The following is a 26,286-nucleotide window of genomic DNA, read 5'->3' as shown; positions in this document are numbered from 1 at the left end:
CATCTATTTTGTGGCTAGAGAGTTTACCTTGGAAAGAAAGCACTCTGTGGAAGTATTTTCAAACAGTTTAATTTTGGAAGTTAAAAGGAAAACCCCTCTTAAGCTACAGTAAGTGAAGTGAATTGACTTGGGTTCTGCTTGTGTTCCTCTATCAACATTCTGCCTTGTGATCTTTAAAGAGCATACTTCATTATATCTCTAGCACCAGAAAATTTACTTGGTGATTTAAAATATTAAACTCCAAAAAAAATAATTCCATTGTTTAAGAAACACCTTTCTTGCCAAATGTAATTGGATGTTACTCTTTAGGTCTGATCATCTCTATGACTAGAAGCAAGTATTGAAGGTAAACCTATCTCTAGAGCAGGAGTTCTCAAAATATCTGGGATAAAATATCAGTAGCTCAAATCACAGACAAGTAGTTAATTTCTTTAATATTTAAAGAGCTCTTTTACTTCAATAAGGGAAATGCAGTTGTGCCTGCCTTACCGCCCCCCCTGCAAGGGGATATGTTCCAAGACCCCCAGTGGATGCCTAAAACTGCAGATAGGACCCAACCCTATACACTATGTTTTTTCCTATACATACATACCTGTGATAAAGTTTAATTTACAAATTAGGCACAGAAAGAGCTTAAAAACAATAGCTAAAATAAAGAGAACAATTATAACAATATACTGAATAAAAGTTATGTGAATGTGATCTCTCTCTTTAGCTTCAACTCTGCCAGAAATGTGGCAGCAGCTTCTTCACTGGCAGATAAAGTTTCTTTAATAGTTTTTATATTTTTCGTCCAAACCTATTCCTGAAGCCATGTAATCATACTTTACTTGCAGTAAATGGCTTGGTATCACTTGTTTCAGGGGATCCTTTGCTGAAGTTTTCTTATAGGCTCAGTGCTTTCTGGCTTAACACATTGCCATCAATCAGCATGTCTTCCACCCACAGATTTAATGCCTTTTCCACCTTAGCTAAGCACTTATCACACACCGTGGCCGTAACTTTTGCAGTTTGAGGTACAACAGCAAAACTGGCATGAATTTCTTTTTCCATCTTCACAATTTCACAGAAAGAAGATTCATTTTTACTGTAGATCTTAGCAATCTGAGCATACAAATTTTTTTTCTTATTAAGTTGAGAACTCTCACCTTTCACATAAAAGAAGCACTTTATGGTTTTGCTTTGGCATATCCTAACTGCCAGCATCACTAGTCTCGTACTTTGGGGCCATTATTAAGTAAAGTAAGGGTTCCTTGAACACAAGCACTGCAATGCTGCAACAGTCCATTGGATAACTTAGATGACCAATAAGTGATTAACAGGTGGTAGGTAGCCCATACAGTGTGGATGCTCTGGACAATGGAATGATTCATGTCCCAGGTGGGCTGGAGCCAGATGGTACAAGATTTCATCATGCTACTCAAAACAGCTTGCAATTTAAAACTAGTGAATTGTTTACTTCTGGAATTTTCCATTTAATATTTTTGGACTGCAGTTGACTGCAGGTACAAACTGCATAAAGCAAAACTGTGGATAATAGGGGAATACTGTATTCCAGCCTACGCATAATGGGAGTCTCAGAAGGGGAAGAGAGAAGGGACATAAAGAATATGTGAATAAATAATAGCCAAAGTCTCTCCAGGTTTAATGAAAAACTTTAATCTGCACATTGAAGAATCTCAACAAATTCCAAGTAGAATAGACTCAAAGTAATTCACACCTAGACACGTCATAGTCAAACAGTCAAAAGCCAAAGACATAAAGAGAATCTTGAAAACAGCAGGAAAAAAGTGAATCCTCATGTACAAGGGGTCCTCAATACCATTAACAATTGACTTCTCATCAGAAACCAAGAGACCAGAGAGCAGTGGGATGACATATTCAAAATGCTGCAAGAAACAGACTGTCAACTAAAAATTCTGCAAAAGTATCCCATAGAAACAAAGGAGAAATCAAGATATTCTAAGATAAACAAAAACTGAGAAAATCCATCACTAAGAGACCTGTCCTATAAGAAATACTGAAAGGAGTCTTCAAACTGAAAGAAAAGGGCACTAGGCAGTGTTTTGAATCGACACAAAGAAATAGGGCACAATAAAGGTAACTACAAAGGTGGATATAAAAGTCAGTATGTAGATCATCCAAAATGAAAATAAATAAGGAAACACAAACTTTAAATGATACATTAAACAAGATGGACTTAGTTGATATTATTAGGACATTCCATCCAAAAACAGATTACACTTTCTTCTCAAGTGCTAATGGAACATTCTCCAGGATAGATCATATCTTGGGTCACAAATCAAGCCTTGGTAAATTTAAGAAAATTGAAATTGTATCAAGTATCTTTTCCAACCACAATGCTATGAGACTAGATATCAATTACAGGAAAAAAATCTGTAAAAAATGCAAACACATGGAGGCTAAACAATACACTACTAAATAACCATGAGATCACTGAAGAATTCAAAGAGGAAATAAAAAAATACCTAGAAACAAATGACAATGAAAACATGATGACCCAAAACCTATGGGACGCAGCAAAAGCAGTTCTAAGAGGGATGTTTATAGCAATACAGTCCTACCGCAAGAAACAAGAAACATCTCAAATAAACAACCTAACTTTGCACCTAAAGCAATTAGAGAAAGAAGAACAAAAAACCCCCAAAGTTAGCAGAAGGAAAGAAATCATAAAGATCAGAACAGAAATAAATGAAAAAGAAATGAAGGAAACAATAGCAAAGATCAATAAAACTAAAAGCTGGTTCTTTGAGAAGATAAACAAAATTGACAAACCATTAGCCAGACTTATCAAGAAAAATGGGAGAAAACTCAAATCAATAGAATTATAAATGAAAAAGGAGAAGTAACAAATGACACTGCAGAAATACAAAGGATCATGAGAGATTATTACAAGCAACTATATGCCAATAAAATGGACAACCTGGAAGAAATGGACAAATTCTTAGGAAAGCACAACCTTCCAAGACTGAACCAGGAAGAAATAGAAAATATAAACAGACCAATCACAAGCACTGAAATTGAGACTGTGATTAAAAATCTTCCAACAAACAAAAGCCCAGGACCAGATGGCTTCACAGGCAAATTCTATCAAACATTTAGAGAAGAGCTAACACCAATCCTTCTCAAACTCTTCGAAAATATAGCAGAGAGAGGAACGCTCCCAAACTCATTCTATGAGGCCACCATCACCCTGATACCAAAACCAGACAAAGATGCCACAAAAAAAGAAAACTACAGGCCAATATCACTGATGAACATAGATGCAAAAATCCTCAACAAAATACTAGCAAACAGAGTCCAACAGTGCATTAAAAGGATCATACACCATGATCAAGTGGGGTTTATCCCAGGAATGCGAGGATTCTTCAGTATACGCAAATCAATCAGTGTGATAAACCACATTAACAAACTGAAGGAGAAAACCCATGATCATCTCAATAGATTCAGAGAAAACTTTCAACAAAATTCAACACCCATTTATGATAAAAACCCTGCAGAAAGTAGGCATAGAGGGAACTTACCTCAACATAAGAAAGGCCATATATGACAAACCCACAGCCAATATCGTTCTCTATGGTGAAAAAACTGAAATCATTTCCACGAAGATCAGGAGCAAGACAAGGTTGCCCACTCTCACCACTCTTATTCAACATAGTTTTGGAAGTTTTAGCCACAGCAGTCAGAGAAGAAAAAGAAATAAAAGGAATCCAAATCAGAAAACAAGACATAAAAGTGTCACTGTTTGCAGATGCCATGATACTATACATAGAGAATCCTAAAGATGCTACCAGAAAACTACTAGAGCTAATCAATGAATTTGGTAAAGTAGCAGGATACAAAATGCACAGAAATCTCTTGCATTCCTATACACTAATGATGAAAAATCTGAAAGAGAAATTAAGGAAACACTCCCATTTACCATTGCAACAAAAAGAATAAAATGCCTAGGAATAAACCTACCTAAGGACATAAAAGACCTGTATGCAGAAAACTATAAGACACTGATGAAAGAAATTAAAGGTGATACAAACAGATGGAAAGGTATACCATGTTCTTGGATTGGAAGAATCAACATTGTGAAAATGACTCTACGACCCAAAGCAATCTACAGATTCAATGCAATCCCTATCAAACTACCAATGGCATTTTTCACAGAACTAGAACAAAAAATTTCACTATTTGTATGGAAACACAGAAGACCCCAAATAGCCAAAGCAATCCTGAGAAAGAAAAACAGAGCTGGAGGAATCAGACTCCCTGACTTCAGGCTATACTACAAAGCAAGTAGTCAAGACAGTATGGTACTGGCACAAAAACAGAAATATTGATCAATGGAACAGGATAGAAAGCCCAGAGATAAACCCCTGCACATATGGTCACCTTATCTTTGATAAAGGAGGTAAGAATATACAATGGAGAAAAGACAGCCTCTTCAATAAATGGTGCTGGGAAAACTGGACAGCTACATGTAAAAGAATGAAATTAGAACACTCCCTAACACCATACACAAAAATAAACTCAAAATGGGTTAAAGACCTAAATGTAAGTTCAGACACTATAAAACTCTCAGAGGAAAACGTAGGCAGAACACTCTATGACATAAATCACAGCAAGATCCTTTTTGACCCACCTCCTAGAGAAATGGAAATAAAAACAAAAACAAATGGGGCCTAATGAAACTTAAAAGCTTTCGCACAGCAAAGGAAACCATAACCAAGATGAAAAGACAACCCTCAGAATGCGAGAAAATATTTGCAAATGAAGCAAGTGACAAAGGATTAATCTCCAAAATGTACAAGCAGCTCATGCAGCTCAGTATCAAAAAACCCAATCCAAAAATGGGCAGAAGACCTAAATAGACATTTCTCCAAAAACGATATAGAGATTGTCAGCAAATACATGAAAGGATGCTCAACATCACTAATCATTAGAGAAATGCAAATTGAAACTACAATGAGGGGGCTTCCCTGGTGGTGCAGTGGTTGAGAGTCCGCCTGCTGATGCAGGGGACACAGGTTCGTGCCCCGGTCCGGGAAGATCCCACATGCCGCGGGGTGGCTGGGCCCGTGAGCTATGGCCGCTGAGCCTGCGCGTCTGGAGCCTGTGCTCCACAATGGGAGAGGCCACAACAGTGAGAGGCCCACGTACCACAAAAAAAAAAAGAAAAAAAAAGACTACAATGAGGTATCACCTCACACCGGTCAGAATGGCCATCATCAAAAAATCTATAAACAATAAATCCTGGAGAGGGTGTGGAGAAAAGGGAACCCTCTTGCACTGTTGGTGGGAATGTAAATTGATACAGCCACTATGGAGAACAGTATGGAGGTTCCTCAAAAAACTAAAAATAGAACTACCATATGACCCAGCAGTCCCACTACTGGGCATATACCCTGAGAAAACCATAATTCAAAAAGAGTCATGTACCACAATGTTCATTGAAGCTCCATTTACAATAGCCAGGACATGGAAGCAACCTAAGTGTCCACTGGCAGATGAATGGATAAAGAAGATGTGGCACATATATACAATGGAATATTACTCAGCCATAAAAAGAAAGGAAATTGAGTTATTTGTAGTGAGATAGCTGGACCTAGAGACTGTCATACAGAGTGAAGTGAGTCAGAAAGAGAAGAACAAATACTGTATGTTAACACATGTATGTGGAATCTAAAAAAAAAAAAAAGGTTCTGAAGAACGTAAGGGCAGGACAGGAGTAAAGACGCAGACATAGAGAATGGACTTAAGGACATGGGGAGGGGGAAGGGTAAGTTGGGACGAAGTGAGAGAGTGGCATGGACATATATACACTACCAAAAGTAAAATAGATGGCTAGTGGGAAGCAGCCACATAGCACAGGGAGATCAGCTGGGTGCTTTGTGTCCACCTAGAGGGGTAGGATAGGGAGGGTGGGAGGGAGACGCAAGAGGGAGGAGCTATGGGGATGTATGTATACGTATAGCTGATTCACTTTGTTATACAGCAGAAACTAACACACCACTGTAAAGCAATTATACTCCAATAAAGATGTTTAAAAAGTCAGTATAAATATCTTTTTGCTAATAATTCTTTTCTCTTTAAAATAAAGCAGTAATTATAAAAGTGTGTTGATGGGCTTATAATGTATAAAGATGTAATTTTACAAAAGAAAGGGAGGGAATAGAGGGATATTGGGGCAAAAATTTTGATACACTGTTGAAATTAAGTTGGTAAACCTAAGCTGTTGGGTTTCGTTTGAGATAAAATCCACCATTTTAAACTGTACAGTTCAGTGATTTTTAGTATATTCACAGTGGTATGTGGCCATCGCCAATATCTAATTCCAGAGTATTTGCATCACCCCAGGAAAAAGAAACCCCAAACTTCCTAATTCCTCCTCCCGCATCCCCTGGCATCCACTGATGTCTCTGCCTCTGTGGATTTACCTATTCTGTATATTTCATATAAATGGAATAATACAATACGTAGCCTTTTGTGTCTGGCCTTTTTCACTTAACATAGGGTTCATCCATATTGCAGCTTGTATCAGTACTTTAAAAATTTTTTCTGAATAATATTCTATTGTATGGATTTTGTTTATCGGTTGATGGCCATTTGGGTTGTTTCCCCTTTTCTTGCTATTATGAATAATGCTATGAACATTCATGTACAAGTTTTTGTATAAATGTATATATTCTAACTCCAACTGAGTACACTGTTATACACTTCAATTCTGACACTAGCCACCTAGAGTTAGCAGAGATCCCACAAATTAAGGGCTCTGTCCTCCACAAGATTGCCTCTAATTCAGACACTGCCACAAGTTCGGGGGGGCGGGGCACTTCTGACCTACTGGCTACAGATTTGGGATTTCTCACGACCCCCTCTAGTTCAACAGAGAGACAGTCATGATGCTTTGAACGGGGCCATGGAAGCATAGAGGAGCAGTCAGCCCAGAATGGGAACGTAAGCTTGTCGAGGAAGACTTCCCAGAAGTGACTTCTAAGCTGTGACTGGAGTTTTGAATCATACGTAGAAACCAGGAGAAGAAGTTTGGAAGAGTAGTTTAGGCAGAGGGAACAGCATATACGAAGGCCTGGGGTGTGTGTGTGTGTTAGAGATGACTGAAGAGTTAATTTAAGAATTTGAGCATCAAATGTAAAAAAAGGAAAAAAAGCAATATCATCCAGACCTTTGTAGGACATTTGGACTTAGAGGAGAGAGAGTGTGTAGAAGAAAAACCAGATCCAACAAAGACCCCTAAAGAATGCCAAATTTTAACACATGGCAGAGAAAAAGGTGTCTGTGAAAAAAGACAGAGAAAGAAAAACTAAAGGGGCATGAGGAAAATAAATAGAACATGGAGTCACCAAAATGAAAGGAAATGTGTTTGAAGAAGCTGTATCAGATGCTGCTAAAATATTAAGGAAAGGACTTAGAAATGCCCATTAGAGTCAGCAGTATGGAATGAGTGAGCCTGGCAAGAGCTGTGTCAGTGGGGCGGTTGGGGTAAAAGCCAAGCTGCAGTAGATTAAAGAGTGAACAAGACTCTGGGAAGTGGGGACAGGGACTCTTGACAGGGTAGGGGACAAAGGATACTAGGCGGAGCGGACAGAAACACAAACATGTCGATACCAGAGGATGGCTTGACGTGATGGGATAGTTTTGTTTTATGATAAGGGAGACTTAGGGGACTTCCCTGTCAATCCAGTGGTTAAGACTCCGCACATCTAATGCAGGGGGCACAGGTTTTATCCCTGGTCAGGGAGCTAGGATCCCACACGCTGCGCGGTGCGGCCAAAAAATAAAATAAAAAATAAACAGTTGAAAAAAAAATAGGGAAGAATTAAGCTTATTCAAACAATTTTGCAATCCAGAAGAGAAAGAAAATAATAAGTTGGGCAAGCTCCCAAAGAAAGTGAGAGGGAATGGGATCCAAAACAAAGGGAGAAAGATCAATAGGATGAAAGAACAAGTGTGTGCAGATAAATTCATAAGTTTTGATGGTGGACAGTTGAGGGGTTGCTGTCTGATGGCCTCTATCTTTTCTGAAAAGTAACAGACACAGGCACCTACTTAAGTGATAGGGGTGGTGAATGGCTCTCATATTGAGGGAGAGTGCGGCAGACTTGGAATGGTCACAGTAGAGAATGGGGAAGCGCTGAATTAGGAAAATCTAATTAGTTTCTGGGTAGTGGTGATGGTCATGAGATAGAAACTTAGGAATTTATAGTGGCACACCTCTGCTCTGAGATACGATTTTCTTCATCAGCATTCAGCATACTGGAGGTAAGTGCAGGAGGGGCAAAACCTATGTTGAATCAGGGTTATGGTTTTTGCCAGGTGGGTGCAGTGAAAGGATAGAAGTTAGGTGGTAATATGATGGATCAAGGACTCTAGGCTGGATAAGGAAAGAAGTGAAGACAATAGGAAAGTGATGGATGGGCAGAAAATAGGGGCAAGTGCCAGGGAGGTATAAGAACAGGTGAAAGTAACAGGAATGGACACTGTTACTATAGTGGACACTAGTGACTGACCTAATAAACCTATTATGTTACTCGGGTTTTCAGACATTGCCTATGTATGGTTCATTAAGTTTCCTTGTTTTACGTGTTGACTCTTTTTGGCCAGTTCACTATTTATAAGCACCCGCATCTTAAGGTAGAACCCAGAAATCACAGCTGATAAAAAATAATCATCACTAGCAGTGTTTCTGGAGGAAAAAAATTAAATATGTGAAGTTTTTAAGTTACCTATAGACTATTATTTTCTGTGCTTGTGCTTCTACTCATTTAAAGTATGAGCTGCCAGGGTATGACTTACACCGGAAGGTATGTGTCACTGCCTACATTGGGGCCCCCTACCAGGCCCCTTCTCACCTGCCTCCAGGTTCTCCTAAATTTCCTCAGCCAACCTGTCACTGAAACATGAAACTCTGTAATTTCAGTTAAGTTGGAATATTGTCCCTTACTTAACTACAGGTGCTCTTGGAAAGGGCAATATGTTAAGCCTTTATCAGTCACTAAGACTTTTGTGGTAACGTGTTTGGTTTGTGTTACCAGTAGGATAGCTTGCCAAGATTAGATTTTTATATCCCCAGGGAGAAAGTAGAGTAAGAAATCCACATCAGTTGTAGGGATTGGGTGGGCCCGTTCACAATACCTACAGCTAACGAAGAGGGCCCCCTGAGAGGAAGAGAACATGAGTAGGAAGAGAACTCAAGGGAGAGATGGGAGAGGGCAATAGCAAATGTTAACTTCACAATTTTGTTCAAATTCAGCCCTATCTTGGAAAACCCTCTCCGTAGTCAGTTTAGTGAGCAGTTACTGCATATGATTTGCTCTGACAGATTGGTGGGAATGTGTGCCTTTCTGATTTACAATTACTGTGTTTCAAATTTTCGGTGACACAGCTTTTACATGTAGTGATGACATGCCTTGTAATCATCCTCATTGTGGCAACAGACATGCTCAGACTGTGTTAAATCATTTCAGCAGTGTCTGGATCTATAGATGATGGGTGTCAAAAGCCTCTTTAGTTAAGATTCTCCACTTAACAGGGTAAGATTCATTATGACTTCCTTTTCTGTGTTTTGATAACACAGGTGAGATACTAAGAGGCATGTGGGATGCTATAGTTCCTAGTTGGTTTTCCTTTTTCCTATTGTGTGCAAGTTTTTATTTGGCTAGACTGGTTACCTAGGAAACAGCTGCAGGGTAAAGATGGATTGGCTATTTGGAAAATGGAATTACAGGCCCCTTCAGGAGGCAAAAGACCTGTTGGATAAAACAAAAATTAGTGAATGGCTGAATTTATGCTTAATTTAGTGTGCTTCAACAAATCAAACTGAGACAGTTCTATAGGAGAACCTAGTTAATGCAGCATAATTTTTAAATTTAGCTTGTTTTTAATTTATTTAAGTTCACCAAATGTTTATTAATTCGTGCTTTGTGCCCACTGCTGCAGGCCATTCTAAGGGTTTCCAATGAAGCAGAAGGTTCAGTTCCCTCCTGAAAAGCTCATTTTCTGTTTGGGGTTAAAAGAAGTTACCTTAAAATCAAGTGCACGATTATGTGATACAGTCTAAATGTGTTCAGAGAATTTGGAGGATGTAAAAGATCTTGGCTAGTCAATGTGAGTGATGGGTTTGAATCTACAGGGAGGAGATAATTCTTTGAGGCAAAAGATGAAGTTTAAAGACCTGGTGAAAGTTTGGGTACTAACAGTTACCTGAATTTACAAGATTCAATGGTAGCAGCACAGTTACCCTTGCAGATCCCTACACCCAGACAGCTTATGGAAAATATGTAACTGTGATATAAATTATATTGCCGTAGAATCTTAAGAAAATGAATTTTAGTGACAATGTTGACCAACCACTGTTTGCACTAGCCTTTGCATAATTTAAGAAAACTCTATTTTCACTGAAAGTGTGACAGTATTAGTTTTGTAATCTCAGACCACTACAAAAATGTGAGCACATAAGAGACTCAATAAAATATTTATGAATTGATTTGCTTATATACAGTACACCTTCTTGTTAGTTAGCATTAGCTTTCTTTTCTTCCAGAATGTAGCTGTTGAATATTTGGTCTTGATTTGTGGTGATAAGGACTTTCGTAAATACAGACGCATAACTCTTCTTTTACGGCGGAACATCCGTCAGGTTATTTCCATTGATTTGTAGAAAGTATAGGTATAATTTTCATTTTCTTACTTGTTCTCTTTGTATTCACTTGGTGTGGTGTGCCAGCCAGGAGAGGAGGAAAAAGCAATCCTACTCAGAAAGCTTTACAACCTATAGGCACAGGAAGTTAAATTTGAGCCCTCCTTGCCATGTCCATAAATGGAAAGTAAACGAGGCAACATAAGGATACTCAAAATATTTTGAAAGAGAAATGTTTTAGTTATGGTTTATTGAACCTACAACTTCAAATATTTGCCAGCAAAAAATAATTCTCAAATGTAAATCTCAGGGCTTCCCTGGTGGCGCAGTAGTTAAGAATCCACCTGCCAGTGCAGGGGACACGGGTTCGAGCCCTGGTCCTGGAAGATCCCACATGCCACGGAGCAACTAAGCCCATGCGCCACAACTACTGAGCCTGTGCTCTAGAGCCCGAGAGCCACAACTACTGAGCCCACGCGCCTAGAGCCCGTGCTCCACAACAAGAGGAGCCACCGCAATGAGAAGCCCGCGCACCGCAACAAAGAGTAGCCCCGGCTCTCCGCAACTAGAGAAAGCCTGCGTGCAGCAACGAAGACCCAACGCAGCCAAAAATAAATAAATAAATTTATTAAAAAAAAAAAAAAAAGTAAATCTCAGTCCACTAGCTATTTATAGAGTTACCAATGAAAGTTTCTTTGTATTTTAAATTTGTGAAGAGAATTGTTACTATAATCAGAATCCATAATATTGAATTTTGCCAGAGGGTCTTTCATTGCCTGTTGTCTATTCTCACTGTACTGATAGCTTTTATAAATGAGATAGTGACTACAGAGGGTAATTTGTTAGAAGATTTTTGCTGAGTGATCAGGAGTGGTTTCCTGTTAGAAGAGCTTGAGCACTGCTGTGAATGCCTTCTTTATTTCCAAAATTACCATAAAATGCCTTATCATAATAAGACACGCCCTCTCCCTCAAGTTTTCTTTTCAAGGAAACTTTTTAATGTTTCATTTTAAGAACAGTTATGCAACTCCCTGGTACCTACTCACCCCTATTGTCGTCCCTTTTCTGGTTTCAAGCAATGACCATGATACTAAAAATGTTAGTAACTGTCAAAAACTTTGAACTGATTTACTTCTCTGGCCTGTGGAATCACTCCACTCCAAACAGCAGCTTGGAGGAGGGATAGGGTGGCATTACTTACTGTGACAGTTTGCTCACTTTCTATCCGTCTCCCGCCCCTCATCTGCCTCCATCTTGCTGGCGATGATCCTGTAATTATAATGCTGTTTGCACCTATGCGGAGATCACAAGAAGGGCCTAATTATTAGATTATTTGAGAGAAAAATGTACAACTTGTTTGCGTTATCGTCTTCCACTCTTTTGAAAAGTTATAGTCAGAGTTAGCATTAGAGGAAAAAAGACCACAACTCAATTCTGAGAGCAGAACTGATTTTTCTCTTCATTTTCTTTGAATACATTGCTTATTTCTACAAATGTACGAATGGCAAAGGCATGTTGCAGGAAAACCCCCTCCCTCCAACAGCCCCACCTACCCACATATACATCTGTATGTACAGGTTCAGCCCTGGTCTGTCTTCTCCCACCAAGGGCAGCTTCCCAAAATGCCTCTGGGAATTTTACTGACTGTCCTCAAAAAAGGCACTTGTTCATGGCAGGTGCTATGATTTTTGAGGTTAATGTCTTTTTGTTGTAGTTGTTGTTGTTGTTCATAATGAGAAAATAAGACCAATAAAAGATGCAGAAATCTGTTGTTTTCAGTGGCTCCAGAAATTTCTTTTCTTGTATTTCTGGCAGCTGTTTTCCCATTTGCAGTTGCCCTTAAAGGGGGAAGCAAGCAACTTTTACTCAAAAGTGACATTTTAATTGTTCTTCTTACTGGGGAAAAGGATAAAATAATAATTCTTTCATCTTCCTTATCTAGGTCTCTGTAAATTAATTCACCCCAAATTTGATAGAGAGGTTCCTTGGGTTTGACATGAGAACATGTTTGTTTAAAAATAGCACTTGATGTTTTACAAAAACCACTTTCATTTATTTAAATGGAAGAGGGGGCACTTTAAAAATTAGCACCGATGCCTTTATGCTTTTCTGCTGAAGCATACTAGTAATGATTTGGCACTGTGAGTACTTGTACATTGTACAAAAATTGTTGACTTACCAAATGGGGTGAACCTACTAGCTTTTCCAGCATTTTCTTGAATTTAGTGGAAAAGTACTTATATTGTAATTTTCTTAGACCTTTTAAGTTTAATAAAATAATATTAGTTCCAGTATTTAATCCATTATTTAATTTTATTTATGTATTACACTTAGACATATTTCAAGTTTGCCTTCAAATTTTTAAAACGTGTGTTTCTCCTCAGCCAAAATAAAATCATATACGTTTGAGTCTTGGATCTGGGAATAGAAAAGTTCCAATTCTTTTTGCTAATATGGTAATCTCAGCAAGAGCGGGAACCTCATCTCTCTTGTTCACTGTTATTTTCCTGGAGCCTAGAACAGTGCCAGACACAGGTACGCAGAAAAGTATTTAATAAATGACTGAACGAATTTTCTTCTATGACTTGTGAGGTTTTTTTTTTTTTTTAAGTTCACTTTGTACCTTAAACAAAGTATTACTACATAGTGGACTACAGCAGGATGCTGAAGAATAGGACTCTGGAATTCAGTGCTTGAATGACCCACTCAGAGAGAAAAGGACTAAAGGGGTGTTGGTAGGGACAATTCCCTGGGTGTGCCAAACCCACTAAAATACTCCCACGTTTTGCATCTCTCCAGGAGCGCTCACTGTGGGCCTTGTGCGACAGTGTCAAACAATCCATGGACGAGACCGGACATGCATCCCACCTCGGCTTCCCCCAGAGTGGGTCACCACACTGTTTTTTATCATCATGGGAATCATTTCATTGACTGTCACATGTGGTTTGCTGGTGGCTTCCCACTGGCGAAGAGAAGCCACAAAATATGCTCGATGGATAGCATTCACTGGAAGTAAGTAACCTGTGCTAACTAAATTTGTCTAGAAGGCACTCACCCTGGAATCAAGACTCAGTAATAAGGACTCTCTAATCATCAAAGGGCACCACTTGCGTACGGCCATCAGATAGACTCTACGCGGTCCCATCAGCTCTTCCGAATTCTCACCATAAGACCAGGACATCCAAACCTTAATTGCTTTGTATAACGTGCTATTTTAATGAATTTTATTTTTGCTCACATTGTGACCTAAGTGTTCCAGGTCTGTGACTCAGAGCTACCACTAACCTGAGTCTTCCTCTTCTTAAAGGTATTGGTATCGTCTGTCAAATAAAGATAAATCTAGAAGAAAATATACAGAAATACAAATTAGTTTAAGGTGGTGATTTGCTTTTTAATATCATTGATTTGAGTTTCTACCATAAGTTGTGGTGTGACCATTGAAAAATCAACACATTTGGTTATTTAATAATCGTTTCTCAACATCTCTGATGCCATTTAAGCTATGCCCAAGGGTGTGATAATACTTATATATTACACATTCTCATGTACTTTGCAAAACTGGTTTAATTTCAGAGCACAACGCAGGCTTTTCCCAAGCTAAAAGCAACAAAAATGCTCAAAGGGAAGATTTCTGTAATTCTGCTTGCTTCTTTCTAAAGCAGGTTTGTCCCCCAGGGAACATTTGTCAAAGTCTGGAAACATTTTTGATTGTCCCAACTAAGGGGATGCTCTTGGCATGTAGTGAGTAGAGTCCAGGGATGCTGCTGAACAGTGTGCAAATGCACAGAACAGCCCTCCACAGCAAAGACTAATCTGGGCCCAAATGGCAATAGGGCCCTGTTGAGAAACCCTGCTCTAAAGAACAGGATAACTATCCCTATGCCAAATACTATGGGATTTAATTTCTAATTCAGTGTCTTATAATCATCTCAGGTTTTCTTAAGTTTTTAAAAAATGAATATTATAACACAGCTTACTTTCACCTGATATTGTCATGTAGAACTTGTATTACAGGGCTAAGGCATAATCCCTATTAATGTTAAAACTCAATTTATTCTTAAAGATCATAGGATAGGGATATTAGTTCATGAGTCTCTGTTTCTCCCTATCTCTCTGTGAAACTCTCTTTAGAGAATGTATATGTTTCTGGATCTGTTGTTTTATTTTTGTATGTATTTCTCCCTTAATTTTAAAATTTAGATCAAGTTGCAGTTGACATAAAAAGGCTTCTCCATCTTTGTTAAGAAATGTGAAAAAAGTTGATCTTTTTTGAGGTCAAACAGACCTCCTGAGACAGTTCTTTTCTAAATAGTAGGGTCTAGAGGCAGTTATAGAGACAGAGCTACTAAATTAAAGGGTATTGATGGGGAATTTAAAGAGAATCTTTACTCACAGATATAGTTACTTATCCACTCTTTAGAATTCACTCTTTAGGAGTAAAATAAAATCAAAGAAGAAGGATTTAGTTTCTGGATTTAGTTGAAATTTGGGAGTGCATGTGCTCTGAATACCAAAAATCTGAAATATTATTTAGCAAAGTAATATGAGTCAGAGAAAAGCATTAAGGTGCTCACATGAGCCATTGGTTCTTATAACCCAATAAAGGGAAAGAACTTTGATTATCTTGTTTTTCGTTCCTCTTCAAGAGAAAATATTTAAGTACATATTTAATATATAGCTACCTTGAAATGCAGAATGTTTTTCCTTTATTTTCCATTTTAAATAATTTAACTTTTTAAAATAATATGTGCATGATACATAATTCAAAGCCTATGAAAGGGTCACCAAGTGAAAAGTAAATCTCATTTGTGGCCCTGTCACCCAGTCGTCTGATACTCCTTTCCTGGAAGCAGCCATTCTCACCAGTTTCTGGGGTTTCCTACCAGTGGTGTTCTATGCATAGAAACATATATGTATATGTGTGAGTGTTCTATAAATACATATTTATTCTATTTATACTATTCTGTATCTTGGTTTTTTCGTTCAGCAATATATCTTGGTGTTGATGTCATCTAAGGAAGCATAGAGCTACATTCCTAGAGCTAGTTTACTGGGGTGGTAGTCATAAGAGGGATTGGGCTCCCCCTAGTGTTTCCATTCAGTCTTTGAAAATGTACTTCATCTCTATTTTATGCACTTCTATTCCAGTTAAGCTATAGTTTGGTAAGAATATAAGCTAACATTTTCTGATGGATTTACACAGTGGAAATGTTCAAAGGAGAGCCACACATGAGGGGGCTCACCTATGGGGGCAAGGGTGACAAAGCTGTGCCTTTTTCTTCAAGTCTGACCCTTGTCCTTGCTTTTGCCACCGTAATTTACTTGTCTACCAGTACACCTGATTGACTTCCACCACCAAGAAATCTATGCTCTACAGGATATGAAGTTATGTCTTTACAGACTTATTTAGGACCCAGAACTTAATTGTCAAAAGTTGATACGTATTTTCAGCATTAACAGTATTTTAAGATCTAAAGTAACTTCACAAGTCTCAATAGCTAAAAAAACCCCACAAAAAACAGGAAAACAAAAACAAAAAAACCTCACCCACCAACATTAAATCTCCCCAGCGTAGAGAACTAGATTCCTTGGATTAAAAACAAATATTGGATAGAATTAGGATAGGAGAATTAGATAGAATTAGATAGGAGAATTAGATAGGAGTTCATTGCTTCCTTAAAATTTGATTAAGCTTTTCCTAACCAATTTGGAAAATATTTAACACTTGTAAAATATTAAACCCTGCCTTAAATATAGTCATTAAATGATTACTCCTTTATAAAAGATAGATTTTTATTTTACAGTAGAAAATAGGAAAGGATAGGAATTAAGTTGGCACATCAATTAACAGAATGAACAACAGTAATATCTGCATATCTTTTAAGGACTTCTAAATTATTTTAGTGTTTCTTGAGGTTAGAGATTAATCCACATTAAAGAACAAATTGTTTTTAAGGCAATAATGTTTTCCCATTGTTTTTATTAGATTGTCTAATTGTGGTTTCATTTTACTTACCAAACCGTATTAAGGCATAAGCACCATTAGAGACTGGTGACAGATACCACAGATCAGGGGGCACTGGCAGCAGTAATAAAGTTATTTATTGCTAACTATACAACAGAAAGGCCAAAAGATCTAATACTGAATACCTGAATTTTTCATTTGTTCTGTAGTAGGTATCCAAAAGAATTTAAATCTGCTTATGTAACATTATTTGGTGTGGTCATATGCCCAAAATGAAACAGATTCTATGTCTGCTTAATATAAAATAATCCACCCAAATGGTGCGAAGCAAACGAGAGTGCTGGTGTGTTTCTTAAGCTAGTGTATTACTTAAGAAAATGTTACGTTTTACAGCATTTCTGGAGCTTCCTTCCAGGAAATATTCCTAACTGGTTTTTTCAGGACTCTCCTATTAAATTTTGTAGATTGAGTAACACAAAAATAATTTAGGACGTGTCAGCTGGTATATTTATCCAGGACTCTGTCAGTATTGCTAGGGATGGGTTTAACTGAGAAAAGTTTTCTCATTCAGTTAATATTGGGAATGACTATAGAATGACATTACACTGAAGAAATGTTTCTGCCTTCAAAGAAATTTGAAAGACTATGAACATTTGACCAACATGCTTTCAAAAAGCATAAAATAATAATAATAATAGTAATAAAAAGCATAAAATATTTTCTTGGAAACGCCAGCCTATCTATAGGTAATTTGTGTTCCCTAAGAAGAGTGTTTCTTTGTTAGCACAGGGGAGCACGCGGTTTCCTAAAACAGCCAACTGTGGAATTACTTCTGCCCAGACACTGGGTTTTCTGATATCTTTCTAGAAGCATTTTAGCAAATAATATATTTCATTGTGTTTGCATACAAAATTCAGAAGATTTCCCCACTCTCCCCCACTTTAAACTCTGTAGTCAGAAACCTGGGAGATTTTTTTTTTTTGGAACGTTGTCCGTGATGAGAGATAACCAGTCTGACAATTTGCTCCTCATCACAGAAGCCTGTGGTTCTTTCCACTAGCTGATTTTAAATCAGAGTAAGATAAATAGTATTTATATTTGTATGCACCTTTTCTCAATTCCTCATAGTTAATACCAACTGAGAGAGCAGAGAATTGGCAAAATAATGCTAGGACAATAATAATATACAGCATTTATTCAGCACTTACTATCAACCTGTCACTCACTGTGCGAAGGACTTGACATTGTTTTGTTTATCCTTGTACTATATACTTACCCATTTTCAGAATTTCAGAAGCCTAAGATTACACCATTAGTAAGTAGTAGAGCCAGAACTTAGCCCCTGTCTGACACTAGCCAGAGCCCTTAGTCACTACTTTAAATGGTCAAGAATCGTATATACGAGTACTTAGTAGGTTTGGAGGCCTTCCTTAATGCTAATATTCAAAACTATGTAAAAGGCTAAGCTAGCTTTTACTGTATTTAATTGTTAGGCTTTGGGGATCTGTAGTATACACAAATCTTTTGATAAGTGATCCATATTGTAACAGATTTGACCATGTCATCAATCCACAACCCTTCTTATAAACTTCCTTTGTGCCAAATTTTCATTGTTTTCTTAATCACCAAACCATGTTACTAATGTTGTGTTCTGGTTTGTTTTACAGTGATCCTTTTCTGTATGGCTGCCCTAATATTTCCAATAGGATTTTACATCAATGAAGTCGGAGGTCAACCATATAAATTACCCAACAACACAGTAGTTGGGTCATCATACGTACTTTTTGTCTTATCAATTTTCTTTACAATAGTAGGACTTCTATTTGCCGGCAAAGTTTGTTTACCAGGCTGATGAATGTCTGAATTGCTTGACTCTTATTATTTTTAATTTTATTTTATTTTTTTATTTTTGGAGGGTGGGGAGGACAAAGGCAAGGCATCTGAGTAGTCCTCGCATAGGAAGATGCTTAGATGAAACTGATGCTGAAAAGAAAAAAAAAATGCTTTGATTTGTTCTCACTATGCACTTTGGATTTAAAAACAAAAAATAAGGAGAGCCTTTTCCATAACCAAATACAGACAATATTGACTAAATCTCCTGAGCATATTCAGGCAGTCAGGTCTGCACTGTGATAGCAACCTAGTGAAGGAGAATGCTTTATACTGAAAAGCATGTGGCCCTTTGTGACTCTGTGGTTCCATTTTTAACGTCTAATGATTCATTTGAGGGAGGAAAAAATAAGTCTAAGTATTTATGAATCATGGCGGACCAGAGGGATGCAAGAGAAGTTCATGTGGGGCTGGCCTCACCTCCTAAGAAATTAGAGTTCACAGCTTCCTTGTAATGGTATGAGCCTTTGGCACCAGAATGGATTGCCATTGCATTACCGCACCAAGAAGCCAATAGATCAAAACTCGTTTGCTAAAATGTATGTAAAAATTCTGAAATTCCCTATTCTCTGTGTACAAAAAAAAAAAAAAAAAATCAAACACTAAGAAACATGTCGTTGGGGGGCGGGGGGCTGGGTGGGGGAAATTTTCCTTATATTTATATAAATATATATATAATATATATATTTTGCTGATGCAGTATACAGTGTGTATATATGTGTGTGTGCGTATGTGTGTGTGTAAATTTATATACACACACATGCAAACAGTTCCTGGAAGAGAACTCTGAATGCTTTGCTAGCAAAACACTGTGGTGTGCAAACCTAGAACTCAATAGAAAAAAAGCCATTTATCTGAAGGCTGCATAGTGGAGAGAGTCTTCAGTTTACCTCATTCTTTGTAGCAGCCCTTGATTTTAACAGGTTTTTGTAATAGGTACAAATAATCCCATACCCTTCTAGGTGCAATTTTAAGTTAAGCTAAAATTCTTTGTAGGGTTAATTTATTTGTTTATGATAGTAGAAGGTAAGATCATGTCAACCTGATAATTTGGGGAATCTGACACTATTTAAATTATTGGCAACTGTTGTCTGTTGTACAGAGGTTCTCTTTTTCTACTGGCTCGTTCTGTTACATTAGTAAAGCATTTTCTATGTTTAAGCACACAACTTTACATAAATACAAAGTTCACTAGTAATATCAATTTACAATATTTTGGCTATTTATAACACTAACTTCACTCTGCCATAAAAATTAAATTTATGTTTCTTTTCATCTAGGCATTATTAATAATCTCCTTTACCAAAAACCTGAGCAATACAGTATTTTCTTTAAATGCTATATGCCTTTGTTTGCTAAACGCTAACATTTTTGCATTTACTTTAAAGGGCTGTACTAGACCCACAGCTTTACATTTCTTCCAGAAAGAAGCATTGCAGCTAACCCTTGAGCCCACAAATAGTTTTAAAATATAGTATTTCTCTTCTCCACATCTCCATGTCTTTATGTCAATGCTTAGTTGTTTTTCCAGGTGAACACAATAGATAATCTCCTGTTTGAAATGTGGGGCAGGAGGGTTTTTCATGGCAATGGAGTCTTTCATGGCAACGGCAACCGAAATGTCCCTATCAGAAGAGTTAGGGTACCTTGTTTCACACAAACTGAAATGAATGCACTGTTTTGTTTTGTTTTTTAAATGATTGCTTCAGAGATGGGGCTGCCTCCTCAGATATTCAAGGTATGAAATGGAGGAGCCTGATGTATTTCACACTGGCTTGTTTGACATTCATATATCTTACTGTTAATTCAGCAGTATTTTATTGTGGAAGAAAACCCCAGTGTTTCAGCTCACTCAGGAGTCAGGTAAGAGGTAGACCACCACTGGGGTGAGTTCCTTGAGTGTGCTGGGGGCATGTCACCCATTTCCTTCCCAGAGTCCAAAGAAACCTCTAGGAAATGCCTGAGGGAGACTAATTTTCCCCAAGTATTACGATGTCTAGTCAGTTCTAAGAATACCACTGGACATGTGCTGTGGACATTTGGGATGGCAGTTCCCATTGCGATTTGACTGGACCTCAGTCAAATGGATCACTTTGAAGGAAAGCTTTGGTTGTCACCATTATACCACTGAAATAAAGGGTTAGCAAAGTATGGTTCAAATTAACTTATGATATGACCAAGAGCTTTTCTCTTCCAAAAGTTGAATTTTATTGTAAATAGTTTCTCAAAATATTTTTAACTGGATCATGAGCATGGGGAGAGAAAGTTTCTCAGCTGCTAAGAATTTCCCCACTGCTTACGTCTTTCACTTACAGTGGTATTGCATATAAGGTTGCAGAATTTAAGGTTTTATTTGTATCTATTACACAAACCATTAAATTGTCTTTAATTTCATCATTGTCTTGGAGGTCCAGTGCACTAAGGGCTGATAGGGGAAAACTCCCTCTAACCAGTCAGCACTCTAACCCAGGATTAAAACCATCCCATCAAGTAGTATGTGAAGTCAAATCTTTGTACTCTTCCAGACCAAACATTGAAATGGACTCATTCATATAAAATTCTATAAATCCTGTAAGTGAAAAGATAGACAACTGTCAGCAGTTGCATTTAAAAAGGTCACTATAATAAGTACTATATAGTACAGTATTAATTTATAGCAGGAAATCATATCTTGTAAACTGTATATAAAACACTGTTTAATGGTGCAATCATTTGTCAAATTTTTGTCTGTTACATTGTTTTTAGAGTGTGTGCATTCTTCTCATACCTAAGAATATCACTGTAAAATCTGCTGAAAAATATTTATAGGTTTTATTTGCACAAGACTTAATTAGTTTGAAAGTTTTGGAAGCTCCTATTGAACATGCCTAAACATCTGTAAACATGAAAAATCTTCAATTCATTAAAAGCAAACATTTCAGTATGATTCTTTCCAAAGGTAATCCATGTTCTATGTTGTTAATGTGTGTATGTAATTTTTCTGACTCTTCTACTTCTTATAAGCCTATTTTCCGTTTCATTTGTTTTGTTTTTGAAGGACGGCTCTTTTTTTTTTTTTTTCTTTTTAATGTTCTAGATGACCAAAACACTTCATTGGTTTTTACCCTTTTGCCTAAATCTTTGATATCCCCACTTGATGTTCTGTGAATTCACTGTTTAATCTCTTAAGTAAAACAATGAACAGTCCTGGTGACATACAACCTATTGATTTAGAGGAAAGACCCTGAAAAAGTATTGGAAACTAACTTTGAATATACTGCTCTTAGCTATTATTTTGCATCGTGGGCTTCATGGGAGGAACATGTTGCATTTATTTTGTCTTTATTAAAAGACTACTAGCCACAGTTACTTTGATTGTAGTAACTGTTTTAGCAACCCACTTTGATCTTCTTTAAAATATTGAATTTACATTCACAATTCAAAACAGTAAGCTGTCTTTCAGAACTAATTTTTGAAAGATAAAAATATATGAAGGAAAAAAGTGACCTGTGTAGGTTGGATTCCCTACATAGGACTTATTAGTTATATCACCTCAAGAGATTTTAAAGTTTGTCATCAAGGCCTGTATATTACCCCAACTTTATTAAGAATTGTTTTCTAATTGGTTATAACATTTTTCGATTAATAGTTTCAAAACAAATTGTTAATACAAACTGTATAAAATGAACATAATTTTCTTCACTTGTATTTTTGTTATTGAGCAAGTTTATCAAAATAAATTGTCTACTAAAGAAACTAAAAAGGCTTCTATTACTTTGAAATAAGCTTTGAATTTAAAAATTTATTTCAGAAATGAACTTCTTATAGAGGTTTCACATATTCACACAGTGACACTTCCATGCCTCTTGGCTTAGTTCTGTTGTTAGCATTTTGCCAGGGGAATGTCTCCCCTCTCTTCTTCCACTCTCACTCCTAGCTCCCCCTTCGGGAGGAGATGTATTAATGTTCCAGAACATGGATTAGGCTATGTTTACCAATAAGAAGAGGCACTCAGCAATAAGAGACCACACACATGTGTCACTCTCTTCTACATCATGTTTCCATGGACCAGGAGAGAGGTACTGAGCCAAGGCTCTCATTTTTCTTTCCTTTTTTTCCTTGCACATCGACCTAAGCCCTTTCATCTTTGCTTCATTCTTCTGTTTTTACTTTATTTCAGGCCAAAGTCCTCTTAGCTTGTAAGATTTTAAAATTTGGGTTGAAGGAGCAATAGAGAACCCTTTGGTCTCTAGACTTATCCGTGTGCTCCATCACAGCTTTACTGTAACTCTCTCTAGGAGTATCAGGAGTGACCTAGCCTAATAATAACTAGTAATCAAATGAAACACTATACTTACCCGTTGCTGCTGTTTCTCCTTTATATGGCCTCTGCAGGAGCCTCATGCGGAGTTGGGAGTTTAAGACAAGGTAGGATTTGGGTGTTCTTGGCTTCTGGACCTTAACGTCATCTTCTTAGGGTGACCAACCATCCTGGTTTGCCTGAGACAGGGCTCTTCTGGGACATGAGACTTTCAGTGCTGTAACTGAGAAAGTTCCAGGCAAACAGGGATGAGTTGGTCACCCTACCTTTCCACCATTCAAATCTCACCCTGATTTATGACACAGATTAGAGGTATTTGAAGAGTTCTTTTCTATAAACATTAATGAATAGGTCCACTGGAAATTGTAATGGTTGACTAAATACTGAACTTCTAAGAGAGGGGAAGGAAACACTTTTCTTCTCTTTGGTAATACTGTAGGAAAAGGCAACAGACTGTCTTTAAAAACAATAACATGGGTGAAAAAATTATTTTGAGTTACTCTTCCATCAACTCCCTTCTAACCACTGTATGAGAAGATTATAGGAAAAACACCACGACTAGTGGACTGTGGGTTCCTTTTATGCAAAGTCAACTCTTCTGGGTCACAGTTACCCAGCAACAAAATAAAAGTAGTTATTTATAAATTGTATTAAAGATAGAAAGCATAATGCTGTATTATTTTTTTAGAATTTTGGTTCTTTTCCCAGCAGGAAAAAAAAAATGCTGGGATGATATTTTGAATCACATTTAAGGTTTCTACAAAGAAGCTCCAGTTCCAAAGACTAAGACCACCCAAGATTAAATTTCAAGAAGAAATTTTTCATAAGACTTGTAAAATTTCAGAGCTGTATGAAATCTAAAAGCATGTTCAGTGTTTCCATTTTCCAGATGAAGAAATCAAGGACTCAAAGGCTTATGGACTTTCCCAGAGTCACATAACTAGGTCTCAGGACACTCAATGTAGAAAAGAATGTCTTTGACAAATAGGCCTTGGACAGTTTTTGGCCTAGGACAGTTGTTCAAATTCTATAGCCACTTAAACGAATCTTTCTTCAACTAATCTCCATCTACTTCAATTCATCCAGATCATTTCTGCCAAAGTAATCTTAACACAAAAGAAACTTTTCACTTCGTTATTCGAGTTCCTGTCACGCCAGCAGTCTACAGAATGAAATCCAAACTTCTTTAGCATAATACTGAAAACCCTTAACGAGCTGGCTTCAGGCTGTCTCCTCAGCCTTATTTCCCATCATTCTCCCTTTTCGCTTTTTACTGATAAACCAGCCTATTCTCCATTCTTTTACTACGCCTTGGCTCTCTGTCTTAGCTGTGCCTGTATGACCTCCCCCTTGCAGTTTCTTTAATCCCTCCTCTATTTGAAATAATCTAATTTTTTGTGCTTTGTTTCTCTTTTGCTTGTTCCTCTGTAACAGAACTTACTAGAGGGGAATCGACTGCCTGGATTCAAGTCTCAGTTCCACAATAAAGCACTTAATAAATCACTTAACCTCTGTGCACCTTGGTTTTCTCATCTGTAGACCGGGCCTGATAGTACCTACCTTACAGGGTTATTGTTGGTTTAAATGAGATAAAGTGTGGAAAGTTCTTGGTACAAAGTAAGCCTCCGAGTGTTAGCTGCTGATGTTATTAAACACTTCTCTATAACTAGATCATAAACTCTTGAACTCAAGGAATGTGGCTTTCTCATAGTCCAGAGACCTGACACAGTGCTTTACACATGAATTATCATGATTAAATTTGGGGCTAGGTTATAAAGGAAAATTATGAAACTATATTTCCTGGAGATGTGAAAGGCCCAGTCACCTGTCTTCCAGGATTGTTTCAGTAATGTTTTTGCTGAAAGCAGAAGCTTGCATAGATCATCAGCCTTTATAAGTAAGTGTGGTTGTTTTACTGGTAAGTATTTGACTGTATAATATGCCAGTCTTGCTGACCTCCTTAGGATTTCTCTGGACTCAAGACCCTTTACTACTGAACTCACAGCGCTCTAATATTGATACTTATACAGAGGACCAGGATGATGCAAGTACCCTGTCGATCCTGAAGAGAACTCTGGAGGCTTCTTCAAGCTTGTGGGTTCTCCGTTCTCTTGAAGCCATCCATACATTTGGTATGTTTTGCAGAGACTTGGTTCTGCCAAGATGGTTTTAATTATTTCTGCTAAAAGGAACAGACTCAAGGATTTGATCTCATTTTAGATGTGGTTATCCCCAACTGGCCATCTTATGGCGCATTTTAGTAGATACTTTCAATGTGTTTGGTCACCATTAAATCAATCTCTATTATCTCTTGGGGCAAGTCAGTAAAATAAATCTCTTGGGGCAAGTCAGTAAAATAAATAAATAGACTCTGGTACTCTTTTCATGTTGTTTAAATACTTATTTAGTTGTATAAGACAATTCAAGTATTTTCTTTAATAAAAACCCTTTCTTTTACATTGCTTTGTTTTCTATGGCAAAATACAAATGCAGTTGAAGAACCACCCAAAAAAAAACCCCTTCCACTATCCACTCTAGGGGAAAAAAATAATCCACATATCTAAGAAAGTTTTTTACTACCTCATCTTCTACATATTTTGCTAATTAATTAGAGCAAAATGGACTTGTGTGTTGCAGTCCCACTCACACACACCACTCAAATACTTTAACTCATTTCTGCTTTCTGGGTCATTAGTAACTTTTTTTTTTTTTTGGCTGTGTTGGGGGCCTTCTCTAGTTGCGGTGAGCGGGGGCTACTCTTCGTTGAGGTGCGCCGGCTTCTCATTGCGGTGGCTTCTCTTGTTGCGGAGCACGGGCTCTAGGCGTGCGGGCTTCAGTAGTTGCGGCGCGCAGGCTCTAGAGCACAGGCTCAGTAGTTGTGGCGCACAGGCTTAGTTGCTCCGTGGCACATGGAATCTTCCCAGCCCAGGGATCAAACCTGTGTCCTGCATTGGCAGGCGGATTCTTAACCACAGTGCCACCAGGGAAGTCTCAGTAACTTTTTCTCTTGTCCTAAGTGCTACTATGGAGAAGGAAGTTAACATGACCCTAAAGTGGGACAAAAGAATTTTTTTTTTACAGTAACACCTGTCTGTAAATTTTTTCTAATGAATATAGGAAATTAAAAGTTCCCTCCCGCACAATCCACCTTCCAGAGAGTACCACTGTTGACAGTTTATTAGGTATTCTTTCAGACATTTTGCTTTCTTTACAGTGTGTATGTGTGTGTATGGTGTGTTTATATGTGTGTGTGTGTGTGTGTGTGATGGGTGTGTCCTGTTCAGTTGTTTTAACAAAAGCAAGATCATATTATACATAACTACCACTACTTTCTTTTTTAACTTATGATGAATATCTTTCAGTGTCAGTAAATATAGATCTTCCTCATTTTTAATGGCTGTATAGTATAGATAGATACCTCTATTACACACTGTAGAGATATAGATATATTTCTCTTCCCCT

The 26,286-nt window shown here is 37.6% G+C and overlaps 1 protein-coding gene across 2 annotated transcripts in view; it reads left to right on the top strand.

The window, feature by feature from the left end:
• MOSMO (modulator of smoothened) overlaps window positions 1-25,159 on the top strand; it is a 62,605-nt gene extending 37,446 nt beyond the window's left edge. The window contains exons 2-4 of one of the 2 annotated variants that reach the window (XM_027126680.1): window positions 13,469-13,681; window positions 22,899-22,931; window positions 24,855-25,159. In XM_027126680.1, the coding sequence (XP_026982481.1) occupies window positions 13,469-13,681; window positions 22,899-22,931; window positions 24,855-24,997 (389 nt within the window). In that variant the 3' untranslated portion in view covers window positions 24,998-25,159. Of the gene's footprint in view, window positions 1-13,468; window positions 13,682-18,301; window positions 19,101-22,898; window positions 22,932-24,854 lie in introns of those variants that run through there. The other variant, XM_027126679.1, reaches the window with a different exon arrangement.
• Window positions 25,160-26,286: the final 1,127 nt, after the last annotated feature.

The sequence above is a fragment of the Aethalodelphis obliquidens genome, unplaced genomic scaffold, assembly GCF_003676395.1.
Source record: "Aethalodelphis obliquidens isolate GAN/ISIS:26980383/991018 unplaced genomic scaffold, ASM367639v1 scaffold30, whole genome shotgun sequence".
NCBI classification, from domain to species: domain Eukaryota; kingdom Metazoa; phylum Chordata; class Mammalia; order Artiodactyla; family Delphinidae; genus Aethalodelphis; species Aethalodelphis obliquidens.
The sequence above is the reverse complement of the archived record's forward strand: the minus strand, read 5'-3'. Positions and strand labels throughout refer to the sequence as shown.